General features: G+C 39.8%; 1 protein-coding gene across 1 annotated transcript; it reads left to right on the top strand.

Moving 5' to 3' along the window:
• The first annotated feature begins 1427 nt into the window (after window positions 1–1427).
• SLC16A14 (solute carrier family 16, member 14) lies at window positions 1428–13089 on the top strand. The gene is made up of 6 exons (XM_010134685.1): window positions 1428–1525; window positions 3785–3922; window positions 4203–4479; window positions 5353–5496; window positions 10138–11133; window positions 12774–13089. The coding sequence occupies exons 3-6, from the start codon at window positions 4218–4220 to the stop codon at window positions 12920–12922; spliced, it is 1551 nt and encodes a 516-aa protein (XP_010132987.1). The 5' UTR covers window positions 1428–1525; window positions 3785–3922; window positions 4203–4217; the 3' UTR covers window positions 12923–13089.
• The last annotated feature ends 1992 nt before the right edge of the window (window positions 13090–15081 follow it).

Below are 15081 nucleotides of genomic sequence, written 5' to 3'. Positions count from 1 at the left end.
GGCGGGAGCCCTGCCTTGGGGCTGCCTGTAAACAGTCTGTCACCATTTGCGAAGTAGAAGTACAGCGTCTCATGCAAGCTGCCTTTGGCATCAGGGGGAGAAAAAAAACATCTGAGGCTATTCCTGCACCGAGGGGTCTTCCGGAGAGGTCTTCTGAGCAGAGCCTGGGAGATGGTGCTTAGCACGCAGAAGGGCAGCAACACAAATTTGGAAATTGAGCTGCCGCGGACTTGGTGTAAACTTGTGACCCTGGAAACGAACGGTCCTCGCTGGTCATGCACAAGTTACATACTCACTGTGACTCTGAGTTGCAGAGGTGACATCCACATCTCTACCGAAGTCATTGACAACTTAAGTGCTCCATGCATTAGCAAGTTTAAGTTAGACTGACAAAACTTAAAGACACCCAAAATAAATTATGTTTTAACAAAATTTTTTCCTGTATGTCTTCCAAAGACAAATAATTACACATGTGACATGTCTACTGGGAATACTGTGAAGTAAAACTCAGTACTATTTCTGATCCATATATGAGTTACCTGTTGGAAGGACCTTTGAAGTTCCAATTTTATTCTATTCTTTTTAAGACTGAGACAATCAGCTACTGCAAAAGTTTACCCAAGTATAGGTATGTTATTCATCATATGGACTTTTTATATCAACATAACTTTTTCAGTGATCCAGTTCAACTACAACTTAGAGAGCCATAGCTCCACTGATGGTACAGGGAACTTTGGTTTTTTGCTGCTAACTTTGGTCTTACTACAGCACCTGCATTTGTTCTTAAAATAGCTCATGAGTCAGATTTCCGAAAACGCTCAGCATCTGTGTGGTCACTGATATTTGGGCCGGTTTTGTAAGAGCGCTGCATACGGTTTAGAGTTTTTCTAAAAAATGTTGACTAGCCCTTCCCAGCTGATGAAGCAAGAATCCAGATTCTCCTGGCTGTTGGTGTATTTTTCTAGCAGAAATTAGAACTACGAAAATATGCTACTTTCTCTGGGAAACTTAGCAGCCGAAACCCAGCTGCAGTACTATCGTGTGGGAAATACTATCTCTACTGGCCTTGTTTGATTAGCTCTAACCAAAACACTAACCACGTGGGAACTAACCCCTTTTATCCAATTATAGTGCTTTAAGAGTTGTGTGCTGTCTGTGTAACAGAGACACTATCCAACCACCATGTAGTTAGTCGAGTGGACAAGAGTCTATAAATTAGGATGTACTGTAAACAATAAACGGGTCTCGCTACACACCATATTGGCGTTTGAGCGATTCGTCCCTGCTCCGGAGATGGGCCTGTTTCGTGTCGCGACACTGGCTTTAAATGCAATCCTTTGTGAAAAGGTTTTATTCAAGCACTGTGTCTACGTTTTTCACCGGGGAAATATGGCTGGCTTCACAAATCAGCTGCTGTCACTTTCATTGCAGTTTCTCTGCGATTTCACAATTGCGAAGAACCCCTTGGGCCTGGTAATACTGTGTTCTTGGCAGTGCTGTGGTGTGGGAAGACGGCTGAGGGCAGGTAAGTGTATTTCTCCTGGATGAGATAGGGTCAATAATTGGGAGAGGATCCGGACACCCAGTCCTTGCTTTATCCAGAGCCTGAGAGTTTGTGCAGTTGTTGGAAGTCATCTTCCTTGCTTTTGATCTACCCCCTTTTCTTTCACTCTGAACTTGTGACTTCAGTGAAAAGTTAATAGTATAAAAGTAATAATAAGCAAGAATCCAGTTCAAAGGGAAAATATATGCGTTTTCTGAAGATTTGTGGGTGTTGATGCAAGCATAACGTTAACTTGGATCTGCTCAACCTAAGCCCGTTCTGTAAGTAAGTCTGCAAAGATGAGTGTAATATCTTTGCATCTCAGTGTCTATTATTTTTGCTTTAAATAATTTAAAATATATAAAAGAGGTATCTATTCCCTGTCCAAATAAGATTTTTGTATCCTGTATCAGTATTCAGGTGCACACAAAAAGCCAGTCAAAAGCGTGAAAGAGAAAGGTGAGGCTCCACCTTTAATATTTTAATACTGAGACTGAATCTTCAGTTCTATAATTTTCTGTTTCATTATCTGAGATGTACTGTAATATCCATCACACATTTTTATTAATCTTATGCAGAGCATGTTTAACAACTTGCAATTTTCCTTCATTCTGCTGCTTCTCATTCTTTCCCATTAGCATGATTGTTCGCTATCTTTGTTACCTTTATGCAGTTAGTATTTCTCTCTCTTGTGGGTGGGCTGAATCCTCCATCAGTAGTCATATGAACTACATCAGTGGGGGATCTAGCTCCAAGTACACTAATAAGAAACAGTTGAGATGGCATCTTTAAGAGCTGCTTTCTGTTGAGGAAGGGTGAAATAGAATTTTAAGTAAACCTATCCCAGGCTGTTCTCTTACATTAAAAAAAAAAGGCTGCACCACTGCATGGCTCCGATCTGTTCCCCTACTACCTGCCTCAAACACACTGCAGGACCTCTAGAAAGACTTCTAAACATAATCCTCCTTCTCTCTGCCCCTTGATTTGGAAAGAAAAAGCCAGTAAGTCTGTATTTCAGTATGTGTTTCCACTGGCACCCGGGTGGGGACTCATCAACTGGTCCCAGCTTACCTGCTCATGTCAAGTATTAAATGGGCAGAATTCTTGTTCTTCTCCTGTGTCACCAGTACCTTGCATGGCCAAGTTAGGGCTAGTGACAACTCAGTCCCTAAGAGTATCCATCTATGAAAAGTTTGATACCTGGAGCTCCAACTGACTGTATGAGGCAAATCAGTGTGGTATTGGAGGAACCTTCGTGTTCAAGCTGCCCTTAGTTACACATGATTACCTGTACTGCAAGTAAGGGATATGTGGCACTCAACGACAAAGGTAACTTACCTAGCGGCCAGCTGGAAGAGGTTACATATATCAAGTACTGTTACTGTGAAAGAGGTGGTAGCTTTGACCAATCAGCTCTGAATCCATCTGTGTATTAGTATGAAAAACTTCAAGACCTTCTCTGTATGTTTATCTAGCAATAAGAAAAAAGTAAAACAGTTTGGAAAAGTAATAACTTGAGAAGCAAAATATACTCACGTTTAAAAACAACAGTCCAAATTTTCAGTTAGTACAGAATCCAAGTTACTCCCTTCACTGCTAGTTTTCAGCAGTGAGGAGCTAGCCCTGAGGCACACCTTCGGAGGGCTCACAGAATACATAAGGAACTTTTTTAAACAGTGCGTGATAACTTTCTTGTCTCTTGATGGTTGTGAAGCTGATGGTCCTTTTCATTTCTGTGGAGAACAAGACAAAAAAATGCCACCTCTGGTATATTTCTAGTCTCCATGGAAACCTGTGTGGTGCTCCAGAGTTGGGTGACGTTTCACAATGTCGCAGCAGAAATCAGATGGAGGGAAGACTGGTTTCTGCACCTTGCCCGTTAATCAATTTAAAATGGTTTTGAAATTATTTTCACTTTGTGTTGCAGTCTTCACTTAGAGTAATAGTGGAAGAAATCAGACTAATCAGATTAATCTTAAATGCACCTATGCACATAATTCTGCTACTCAGTTTGATTCTGATTGACATTGATATTAATTTGCCGGAGGAGTAGTAACAATCCCCTTGTTGCAGTTTACGTATGCAAAGCATTTTGAGGATCAAGAATCTTAAATCTTCATTTTTCTCTGTCTTCGTTCCTCCACTACGAAGGAAGAAATTAATCTCAAAACTGGTTTCCTCTGAAAAGATATGGTAACTTCATCTACCTGACTCTTTTGGATTTCCTTTTTTTATTCCAAGCTTTATCAACTAGAACACAAAGGCACGTAATCTTACTGGGACAGCAGAAGGTGATAGAAAAAATATGCCAAGAGAGACCAGTCTTTTTTTGTGACCCCAGTCAACACATGAAGAGTGAGTGCTCTCAGCCACCTACAAGTAAATAAAGTATATAGTAATGGAAATAATGCAGCCTTCTGTCAACCTGTAAATACTCCTGCATAGGCAGCCATAATAATAAGGCACACAAAGGAACACATTAATTAGAGAATTTTCTGAACATTTTACATTTGAACAATGAAAACCAAATATTCGCTTTACAACTGCACTAAACCGCAATGGTGACATATGGTAGTGATTTATGCTATTCAGTATAGCCAAACTACAAAATCTGATCAATTTGTTTGTATTTTGAAGGTATTTACTGCATATGTTTCAGGATACCGTGGAGAAAATGTACGCTAGTCAAGAGGATATGGGGTATGATTTTGGAGATGACTCAAACGTCAGAAGTAAGCCAGTTAAGCCTGATTCAAACATCGATGGAGGATGGGCTTGGATGATTGTACTTTCCTCTTTCCTTGTGCACATACTTATCATGGGGTCCCAAATGGCCCTTGGAATACTCAATATGGAATGGCTTGAAGAGTTTAATCAAAGTCGTGGCCTAACAGCATGGGTTAGCTCCCTCAGCATGGGCATTACACTTATTGTAGGTATGTTCCAGCATAATTTATTTCAAGAGTACACAGATTTTTAGAATATGTTTGACACTCATCCCTCAAGTATTTTTTTACAGCTATTCATTTTATTAGCAGATCTACCCTTGTTCTCCAACTCAGAAGGCAACTCAGCCTTCTTAAAATCACTGGGACAGATTTTACAAGTTAGAAGGAGAAAGGGGACAACAGGGAAGATGATAGAGGAGACAATTACTCCAGGAGGCAGCATGAGCAGGAAAGGATGCCTATGTCTTCAAGGTCTCACTAGAATTAAGAAAACAGATGATCTGTGAAGCTTGTGGTCCTCCCTATACTCTATCTGTGAGGAGAAAATGTTGAATTTTGACAGTTTATGTTTAATTTTGGCAGCTGAACTAAAATTTTTTGAAGTTGTCATTGAATCAACCCAAAATAATATCTGTAGGGGTATGTTTGTGTATATATGCATATACACAACTCTGCCTCTCTAAATTAAGATGGAAAAAGTTGTGTTTAGGTCTGCTTAAAATATTGTAGTGAAAAAGAAATAAAATGTTCACTTCCTAGTTACTTGTGAAAAAGGCCTGTACTCACACAGCATCAGTATTGGGAACAACGGTTTCATTTTCTTCTCCTTTCTTCAGTTTCTTGCCACTTTTCCTGGGGCCGCTCTGATTTTAGGTTCTGTGGCTATTTGCTAAGTATTTGGTCAGTTGATTTCATTTTTCTTTCCACAACTTTGACCAGTAATAGGGAATATAAACTGAATTGTGTGAGTAGCCTGATGTTTAACATTTTCTTTAAAAGATCAAGAATCTTCATGTCAAAAATTATTAAAGTTTAGAGAATTAAATAAATTATTTAACATTTTGGCATGTTTTTTAACAGGTCCTGTCATTGGTTTATGCATCAGCCTGTGTGGGTGCCGCAGGACAGCTATAATTGGAGGGATATTGAATGCGCTAGGGTGGATACTGAGTGCCTATGCCTCAGATGTGTGCTACCTCTTCCTTACTTTTGGAGTGACAGCTGGTAAGAGCTGTACTGTTGTTTGAAAATCATTTCAGTTACTTTTTATTCCTGTGAAGGTTATCTGGATGAATAAAGAGGGTAATTAGACTGTAAAGTTATTTCAGCTTTTCTTTCATACTCTTTAGAGCTGGTTGTCTTTTCAGAAAACTTGCTTATTTACTCAGTGGATTGGGCCCAATTACGTCTGTTGTCATTTAAATCTTCCATGTGAAGATGGTATTTTTATCAGTTTCTCCTAAGTGAATATATAACAGGACATTTTTAATTAGAAGAATTAATGTAACCCAAACTCTAACAAGTGGAATTTAAAGATATTAAAACACTGTTGAATGATATATCTAGCTAATTCCTGTCTTTGTCACGGGAAGAAACAGCAAATGTTTTCTATAGGAGCTGCTCCACATTAATAAAATACCAGATTATGGTAACTATGTACTGCCTCAAAACCCATTTTAAACAGTGTTGTGGTTTACTGCTGGTAAGGCTCACACAGCTGCTCACTCACTTTCTCACAGTGGGATGGAGAGAGAATCGGAAGGGTGAAGGTGAGATAAAGACAGTTTAACAGGTAAAGCAAAAGCTGCATGCACAAGCAAAACAAGATAAGGAGTTCATCCACTCCTTCCCTTGGGCGGGCAGATGATGAGCGACTTCCTGTAGAGCAGGGCTTCGCCATATGTGACCATTCCTTGCAAAGACAAGCGCCACAACTCGGAACGTCCTCCCTTACTCCTTGTCCCCAGTTTTATTGCTGAGCATGGTGGCATATGGTACGGGATGTCCCTTTGGTCAGTTGGTGTCACTTGTCCCCTGTGTCCCCTCCCAGCTTCTTGTGCCCCCCCAGCCCCCTCACTGGCAGGGCAGTGTGAGAAACAGAAAAGGCCTTGATGCTGTGCATGTAGTGTCCAGCAACAGCTAAACCATCCCTGTCTATCTGCAGTGTTTGGGACACAAATGCGAAACACAGCACCATATGAACTACTCTGAAGAAAGTTAGCTGTGTTCCAACCTCAAAGGCATTTGTCTGTATTTCGTACATATTTTCTAATAAAGGATATTCAGACTACATCTATGACCACTAATAAATAGCAACTATTTTTGCTATGGTTTTTTTGTAATAAAATCCTGAAAGATTATGTCATTTTTATTGGAATTAGGTCTCTAGAGAACCTTTTGTCATGTGGAAGAGCCCAATCAAAATATGAAAAGGCATGCGTGTTTAGGCATCTTTCTTGAAAACAGGTATTCAGTGCCTAATTTCTAACAAAATGTGGCTTCTCCTGAAAAAATATAGTTACTTTAAGAAAGCTATATAGAGGAACCCAATATTATCTACTTAACAGCACTATTCCAATTTATTCACTCTTCATTTTTGGAAAGAGTTATGGTTAATAGATTTGAAAAAAAGAAATAGAAAATTTGGCCTTTAATTATTATCTGAGCGACGCTGAGCAATTCAAGGGGCTTTGAAATATTCATTCCACGGATAACATGGCCAATTATGAAGTGTGGTATCTGTTATATGTGAGAGACAGAAGTGATGGCAAAAGAATGAATTGTTTACAATGCTAGTAATAGCTTCAGTACCCTCCATTTCCTCAAACTACTGTTGCACAGGATTTCACAGAAATCTGCAGAATTTCTGTACATAATTTTTTATTTAGCCCTTTGGATGGAAAAAATGAGAACTAGCAAAGATAACTGAGTTGACTTGTTATACCATGGTATCATAGATTTCAGTGATGTTGTAAATTCCTGAACAAACCCCAATAATTATAGGCAGGATTCTGCCCTTTTTGGAATTTCTGTTTCCATTTGTATTGAACGTAATCAAGCAGATGGGAACCTACACAATCTTTTTCTTAGCCCTTGTCATACAGAAAGTATCAGACAAAAAAGCAGAGATTGTACCGAGAATGTAGATGGGTGAAAACTGTATTTTCAGAAAAAACACGAGGCAAGATTTTACATGAGATGGAGAAATGAGATGCTGTTGCAGAAGTCACTCTGGGCACAAAACCAGTGTAGAAATGCCTGAGATATCTCTTCCAGCTCCGGGAGACCTCCATTCACCACCCCCTTGCCATCCCCTCACTCACTGTCCCTGCACTCGTGATCACCTTACTCATCCATCATCTCAGGCCCTGTCCACTCGCTCCCATCCCCTTGGTCACAGTCACTTCACTCACTGCCACATCAGGGAAGTTTCTTTCATGTTTCATGGCTGCTGGATGTAAGACTGCTGTTCACTTATGATGACCCCTTCCTGTTGCAATCACTTCTGGGCCTCCTCACGGGCTTACCAATGGCTACTGTTCTCTCTGTTGGTGACCAGCTGTGCCAAATGTCCTCAGACAGTACATCCCTGTGATCCCAGCCTTGCCCCCAGTCACTGCCACCCTGCTGCCTCAGCTCCCATTCCCAAAGTGCCCCTCACATCTGATGCAAAGAACACCGATACAAAACTCAATAGCCAATGTGACTGTTAAGCAGGTATTCCTTATTCGCGGATCTGGACACACTCCAGCCTATCTGTGTGCGTTTACAGAGAGCTCTATTGCTTTATTTATACTGTGAACTATTACATATATATATTTCTAGGAATTAATATGAATATTATAATCATTCTGAGAACTAATAAGAATATTATAATTACTTCCCCAGATTCATTTACATAGCTTGTCCCCTCCTTGGGCATGCACAGTATCGTCTGGTGGTTGTGAGTTGGGGCCTTTTGGAGGAAGGCTCACAGTCTTCTTCTCAGTTATACTTTTCACCCCCCGCCCTGACGCATGCTCTCTTCAGTTTTCCTGATGTCGCACATTCCTTGCTCCATGTTTTGTCTTCTTTATCTTGCTTAGGACTCTTCTTCCCGGATTAGTGACTGCCTGTGTTGCTGAGTCCATCCTGCTTTCCAAGGACAAGGCCTTCATTCTTGACTATCTGGCTCCTGCCTTCACATTGTTTATAATTAACTGGTTCCTGCTATCACATCAGCATGGTTCCTCTCCCCTCACAGCCTTGTCCCCTCATCTCCTGGTTGATTGCGTCATCCCAGCTCCACAGGCTTTCCTTCCCACAGCAGCGGTACGGTGGGGGCAGAGGAGCCTTCTCTCCCCTACCTGTCTCAGGGCGCCCTGGGGTGGACACCTGGAGTTGCTGTCAGCAGGCAGTCCCTGTGGGCTGGGGGCAAAATGGCAAAATGAGGTCCTGTGCAGGGCAGGGGGAGAGCAGAGCCAGCCCTGCCGCAGCTGTCACAGTGTAGGGTGAGAAATCTGTGAGGAAAGTTGTGGAGTGGCCTGTGGCACCTGTGAAGGTGTTGTGCCTTTGCATGTAATTAGGCTACATTATGCTATGTAATCCACAGAATGAGAAAGACTATTTGAAAAATGTCTTTGTTTCTCAGGATGCACGAGGGAAGCTCAGTAAAGGCTAACGCAAGCACAAGCCTGGGCTGTTTTTTCACGGCAGTCAACAGCAGGCCAGCCTAACGAGGCAGGCAGTCTTCTGAGGGGCAGGGAGATTTCCTTAGAGTTTGTTGCTGCGGTTGGAGAGGGAGTTTTGCAGTGTAAAAACCTGATCATGTATTTGCATAGCAAGGAAAGAAATACTTCTATTGGGCAAAACAGGTCAGAGCTGACCACAGTACACTACCACGCTGCTGAGGTGCTTTTTTCAGGCTTTGCTGGGAAAACCACTCTTTCTCCGATGTCCTGTAGCTAGACCATGCTGGAGCCACACGCAGCTACATTATCATCTGTTTAGGAAAGCTTTTAAGTCCAACACACTCTTCTAAATTACAATCACAGTGAATTTGGAAACATCTTCTGTATATACCTCTTCCAGCCCAAATCCTTCTGTCTGGAATTTGCTGTGAGAAAAACTGAGCAACTGTTACCTTCTGTGGTGTGTTTGTACAACTCTCATCACTTCCTGCTTGAAATAGGTACCATGAATACATTGATTTTTTCACTACAAGTGAGGGGTTTTCTACAAAATTAGAGATCTGCCTTTTAAGAATATGCCTGAGCAACTACTCTGTGGCCCTCCCTAGACTTCCCTGGAGAACCCAGAAGCAAACCTGGAAGCCGCCCAAGGTCCCACCACTGGGTGAACACCCTGTGCTGGTTCCTGAAGCTTTCCTTACGGTCAGTGTGGCTCCACAGTCACAAGGCAAAGACAAAAACTCAGCCTGGATCTTCATTGTTGGTGAACTTAGGCAAAAGCAGCGAGGTGTGCCCACTAAACAATTTCTGGTCACTGATACAATCAGATGCAAGTATTAGAAATGCAGATATTTCAAAAGAATTTGTTTATGTTTGTCCCCATATTAACTGTCAGTGATTTCTTGTGGAATGTTTGGGACTTTCCAGTGGTGTCATGCTGAACTGAGGTAAAGGTTTTATCTTCCATGTGTTTCTGGTTTTTCCAGCAGATAAATAGCAGTACTGCATTCTCACTGGAGTAAGTATTGCAAATTTTGGAAAATACAAGACAGAAATAAAGCTAACATGAGAACTGTGTATTCTTGGTTTTACTGCTATGCTCACACAAAAGTTAGGAATAAAACTGATTTATTTTTCACTGCTTTTTATGTTGTTGGCAAAAAGTTCAGGTTGATTTTGGTTTTTATTTTCACAGGGATTGGAAGTGGCATGGTTTATCTGCCTGCGGTGGTCATGGTAGGGCAGTATTTCCAGAAGAGAAGAGCGCTTGCACAAGGACTCAGTACCACAGGAACAGGATTTGGAGCTTTCCTAATGACTGCCTTACTGAAGTACCTCTGCATGGAATTTGGCTGGAGGAATGCCATGTTCATCCAGGGTGCTGTCTCCCTGAACCTTTGTGTCTGTGGGGCACTTATGAGACCACTCTCTCCCAAAGACATTGTTAGTGAAAAACATGTTTTGAGAAGTAATAGTGAAGATAATCAGGCAAAAGCTCTGTCCCATTCTGCAGAGACTGTAAAATCTAACAGAGTCCTCAGAGAAGAACCAGAAAAAAAAGAAGCAGCAACAAATGAAGAAGTGCTTGACAGCGTTCAGCACACAGAAATTGGAGGTAAATCTAGAAGTGGAAGGAATACGTATGGACTTTGCATTCTCAAGACAGTGAGCCAGCTGATGGTTAGAGTCAGGAAGGGCTTTGCAATATGGTATTCCAGCTACTTTGGAGCTGCATCACTGTTTACCAATAGAATATTTGTGGCCTTTATAATTTGGGCTTTGTTTGCCTATAGCAGCTTTGTCATTCCCTTTATTCATCTTCCAGAAATAGTCAAGCAGTACAACTTACTTAGTCAGAACAATATGTTTCCTTTGACATCCATTATAGCTATTGTTCATATTTTTGGTAAAGTGATCCTTGGAATGATCTCTGATCTCCCATGTATCAGCACATGGAACGTCTTCCTCATGGCTAACTTCACCCTGGTCACCTGCATCCTTACTTTGCCACTAATGCAAACATACCTTAGCCTGGCTGTGGTTTGCGCTCTAATAGGATTTTCTAGCGGCTATTTTTCTCTAATGCCTGTTGTGACTGAAGATTTAGTTGGAACTAAACACCTTGCAAATGCCTATGGCATCATCATTTGTGCCAACGGAGTATCTGCATTGTTTGGACCACCCTTGGCAGGTAAAAAGTTCAAATTGCTAACCAACAGATGTTTTTATAATAAACATGTGACTTGTTGTGTTAAGCTTTCTTTTGTTATGAGCATGTGTAGTTATCAGATTTACAGCTTCTCCAGCTTTACATTGCGCAAATGTATAGATCACATCTGCTGGGTACAGCTCACTATTTACACACTACAAGTTACGATCCTTGCAAATAACCCCAAATCTATCCTTTCAATGTATGTTTCCTTAAAATATTATCATGCACTTCTTTAAAATGAGAAAGGCTTAATCTATTTTTATATATTTTGTGTATTATATGCACTATACATACTCATGCCTATATCTAGATTGAAAAATGATGAACAGTTTTCAGGGTAAGTATGTTTATACAATAGCATTACCCCCAAAAAATTTAATGCCCACTTGGGTGTCATCACTTTAAGCTGCCAGTGGATGTGTTGATTTAACTAACTTAGCTTTGCCTTCCTTAAGCCAAAAATACCTGCTTTGAGGACTGCACTGCTTATAATCTCTTTACTACCACCCCCAGCAGAAGGTAGAAGTGTATGTATGTTAACCCTACAGTTACTTAGTTTCAACAAACATTCATTATAAATTTTCTTATAGAAAGAGGCAGGGAAGTACAGAAGAGAAAGAGGTACTGATTGTCAGTATTAAAGCCAGACTACAGCTGTCTTTTACAGAGATGCAAGTCAGAAGAAAGCAGCAAGTAACCTGGTGAGTAATGGCTGTGGTCAGCCAGGGATGGCCCTAGGCTGAACTGAAGCTATTAGTAACGCAAGCAACTCAGGAAAGTGAGGACGCTCATGTGAGTGAGCTGACATGATTTAGAGGAAAAGTCGTTCAGTGCCCTTTGAAAAGCAGCAGAGTTTACCATATATTCTTCCAGCACCTCTCAGTCTGTGCTGAACATGTCTTTCTATTTGGTCATTAGTAATGAAGCAAATAGGAGGTCATTAGTTGATGTAGAAAAAGTTTCTGATCTTGAGGTTATATCATAATGCAAGCAGGATGACATGAGGGAATTTTGCTATTTTAGATTCTCAAACCTTTCTGAAAGATTGCAAAGCAATTAAGGTTGCCCTGACATCCATGGCAGCACTGAGATTATACATCTTGAAAAGTCTTTTATCAGTAGTGAGTCTTTGAGGGAGCTGTTGAGAATGTGTTTGCTTGCACAGGGTACAACATTTGAACTAGCCTGCAGCACTGGGCATTTTACAAAGACAACAGTGGGATAAAAAAGCTAATTGGCTTGGGATGCCAGAATTTCTACTGGTTTATTTCAAAATCAGACCTGCGATAACTTATTTGAAAGATGTACAGTTTCAGAAAGGTTGTTTGGCTTCTTAGGATGACGCGTAGCTAGAGTCCTGTTTTAAAACTTTCATGATACCTAAATGAAGGGGTAGGTTTTGCACTGGTTTTGGTGAATAAACAAGAGATTTTGTTAATACATACCCATCTGCAGCATCTAGAGGATGAGTCAATCACCACCTCTTTTTTCCACAAAACTAAGTCTAAGGATTTGACTGAAAAGTTATGAGAGAAATGTGCAGTATTCTTCATGTTTTCCCAAGCAGTGTACCTTGTTGTCAAGCTTTGTAACCAACATGTTTTGTCTTCATTTTGCAGGTTGGATCTATGACATCACACATAAATATGATTTTTCTTTTTACATATCTGGCTTGCTATACATGGTGGGAATAATATTTTTACTTATACAACCTTGTATTCAAAAGAAACTACCAAGAGAAAAATCTGCGGAAGGAGCACAAGTATAGAACAATTCCAGAAGTTTTTTTTTACAGATTTTTTTTGTTTTCGTGCTTCTGTTGTGTGACAGTATGAAGCTGTTTTTCTTATGGAACCAACCACATTGAGTTGTACTTAAATGTGAAGCAAATGTGCTGCAAAATGCTAATCAATTATTAGAAATACGCTTTTAAAATGAGTTAAGATCTTGAAAACTAACAAAGACAGTGATTGAAAGCCCTGCTAGTCTTTTAAAACTGGAACACTAAGGAGCCTTTACCCTTGCTTTTCTTCTAACTTTTCACCACTGCCGCCTGGTGAAACTCCATTGACTGCAGTGCAGTTACTCCTCATTTATGCTAGTCCAGAAGAGATTTCGATCAGGATATGAATTATTATAAAAGTCCTTTCTATATGTATTCTGTCTGAAAAAATATTAGCTACTGAGTATAAGAAAATGGTTGTGTTTCTTACCTGGCTAGTCAGCTACTGTTGAAATGCTAGTACAATAATTCAATTAATTCTCTGTGTCAAAATTACTATTTCTGTGATGCAAAACTGAAGAATTGTTCTTGTATTTTTCTGAAATGACTCCAAGGATTTTTAAATTTTTTTAAAGTGTCAGCTGCATAATAAAGTAGCCATCCTCAATACACAGGCTGCATTAAAAGTGCTGTGACACTTAATGCACCTGAAGTAAAACAAAATAAAAGCAAAACCAGGCAATATACAGAAAATATTATTGTTATTCACAAACTGGAAAATATTTCCGGAAACAGTTTGAAGTTTCTGGCTGCTTTACCTAACTAGAGCTGCTGGAGAACTTTGTAACTTTGCCATTGACTCTTGCCATGGGACTTGTTTATCGAGTAAACAGTACTGAAGAAACAGAGTTGGGCGAAATTGGCCAAATACGGTTTTAGAAAGAATTGTACTACAGCACATGGATTTAGTAACAAAACCTATTGCATTATGAGTAGTCCTGTTGCTGCTCATAACGTACACCGTGAACTGTGCGTGAACTGGCCGTGTTTGAGGTGCTTATTCACTAGAAAATCAGATAATGCAGAGCATAGAAGAGCTACTGACCATTTGAAATATTCAAATACATTTTCTTGAACAACACTAAGCACCTGGGAATCAATGCAGAATATGTCGTATAGTGGTACAGGACATATTTCTTCATCTTTGAGAGGTGAGTGGTGGTAATTTTCCTATCAAATAAAAGTCACTGTAGGTTTTTTCCAGCTGGCTCTAGGAAAGCTTTTTCATGACAAATCACTTGCTTAGCTTAATACTGATATATGCTGCTGGAATTCTTTAAACACAATTGATGCTATTCAATTACATTGAACAAATACAGGAAACAGTTCAGTATGCATCAGTGTCATTATACAGATCTTTTTTTATAGTTGCAGGGTTGATTAAAAAAATACTCTGAACTGCAACTTGTATTGTTCTATACTGCAATTCACCAGCTTCTTAGTTTTGCACTTCTGCAACTGTTGGCAGGGACATACTTTAAAATAGATCACTGAAATGAGCCAAGGTAAAAAGGAAACATTAAGGCAAACCCAAACTACTTTAGGATTTAGATCGGTTAATTCATGTAGGATAGTTATGTATGGCCTTTAAAATGCAAATTAAAATAACTGAAGTGGCAGTGACCTGCCAGAGGTGGTGTGAATACCCAGTCAGTAATTTCTTAAAATCAGCTTTACTGTTGTTTTTTGTTTATGTAAACTACAGTCACACCAGTTCTTTTGTTGCAGGTTTAATAGCTTCCTGGTGTGAATGCTGCTGAGAGCTTATTTTAACTGAGCTATCTTTTATTGGTGAAATATATATATGGAAGTGATGATTTCCTTAAATTTCCTTTTTTTTTTTAATTTTTGAAAGATATGTACCCTTTATACTTTGATCTTCACTTTTGTCAAATCTACTTTATTTGCATATTACTGTAATGAATAGTGTGTTGTCCATTTATGATATTTGCAGTATAGCTTTCTATAGAAGTCCTTACTGGGCCATAGCATGGAAATAAACTTACTTATATTACCCAAAATTTCACTTTCTGTTAATTTAGTAATTAACTTCATTATTTTAAGCTTAAAAGTGGAGATTCTCCTGCAAAATGATTATTTTTATTTCTTGTAACAGAAGGGGCAGGTACCTGGTTGATCAAGAA

The sequence above is a fragment of the Buceros rhinoceros genome, unplaced genomic scaffold (assembly GCF_000710305.1).
Source record: "Buceros rhinoceros silvestris isolate BGI_N320 unplaced genomic scaffold, ASM71030v1 scaffold17964, whole genome shotgun sequence".
Lineage (NCBI taxonomy): Eukaryota > Metazoa > Chordata > Aves > Bucerotiformes > Bucerotidae > Buceros > Buceros rhinoceros.
Note: the sequence above shows the minus strand (reverse complement) of the source record. Positions and strands in the feature narration are given on the sequence as shown.

What these genes read in the sequence shown, in the direction of transcription:
- SLC16A14 (XM_010134685.1), top strand. Translation starts at nt 4,218, where the DNA reads ATGTACGCTAGTCAAGAGGATATGGGGTATGATTTTGGAGATGACTCA. An exon ending in TACTTTTGGAGTGACAGCTG is followed by an intron (nt 5,497 to 10,137) that starts GTAAGAGCTGTA and finishes TTATTTTCACAG; the next exon opens with GGATTGGAAGTGGCATGGTT. An exon ending in GTTTGGACCACCCTTGGCAG is followed by an intron (nt 11,134 to 12,773) that starts GTAAAAAGTTCA and finishes TTCATTTTGCAG; the next exon opens with GTTGGATCTATGACATCACA.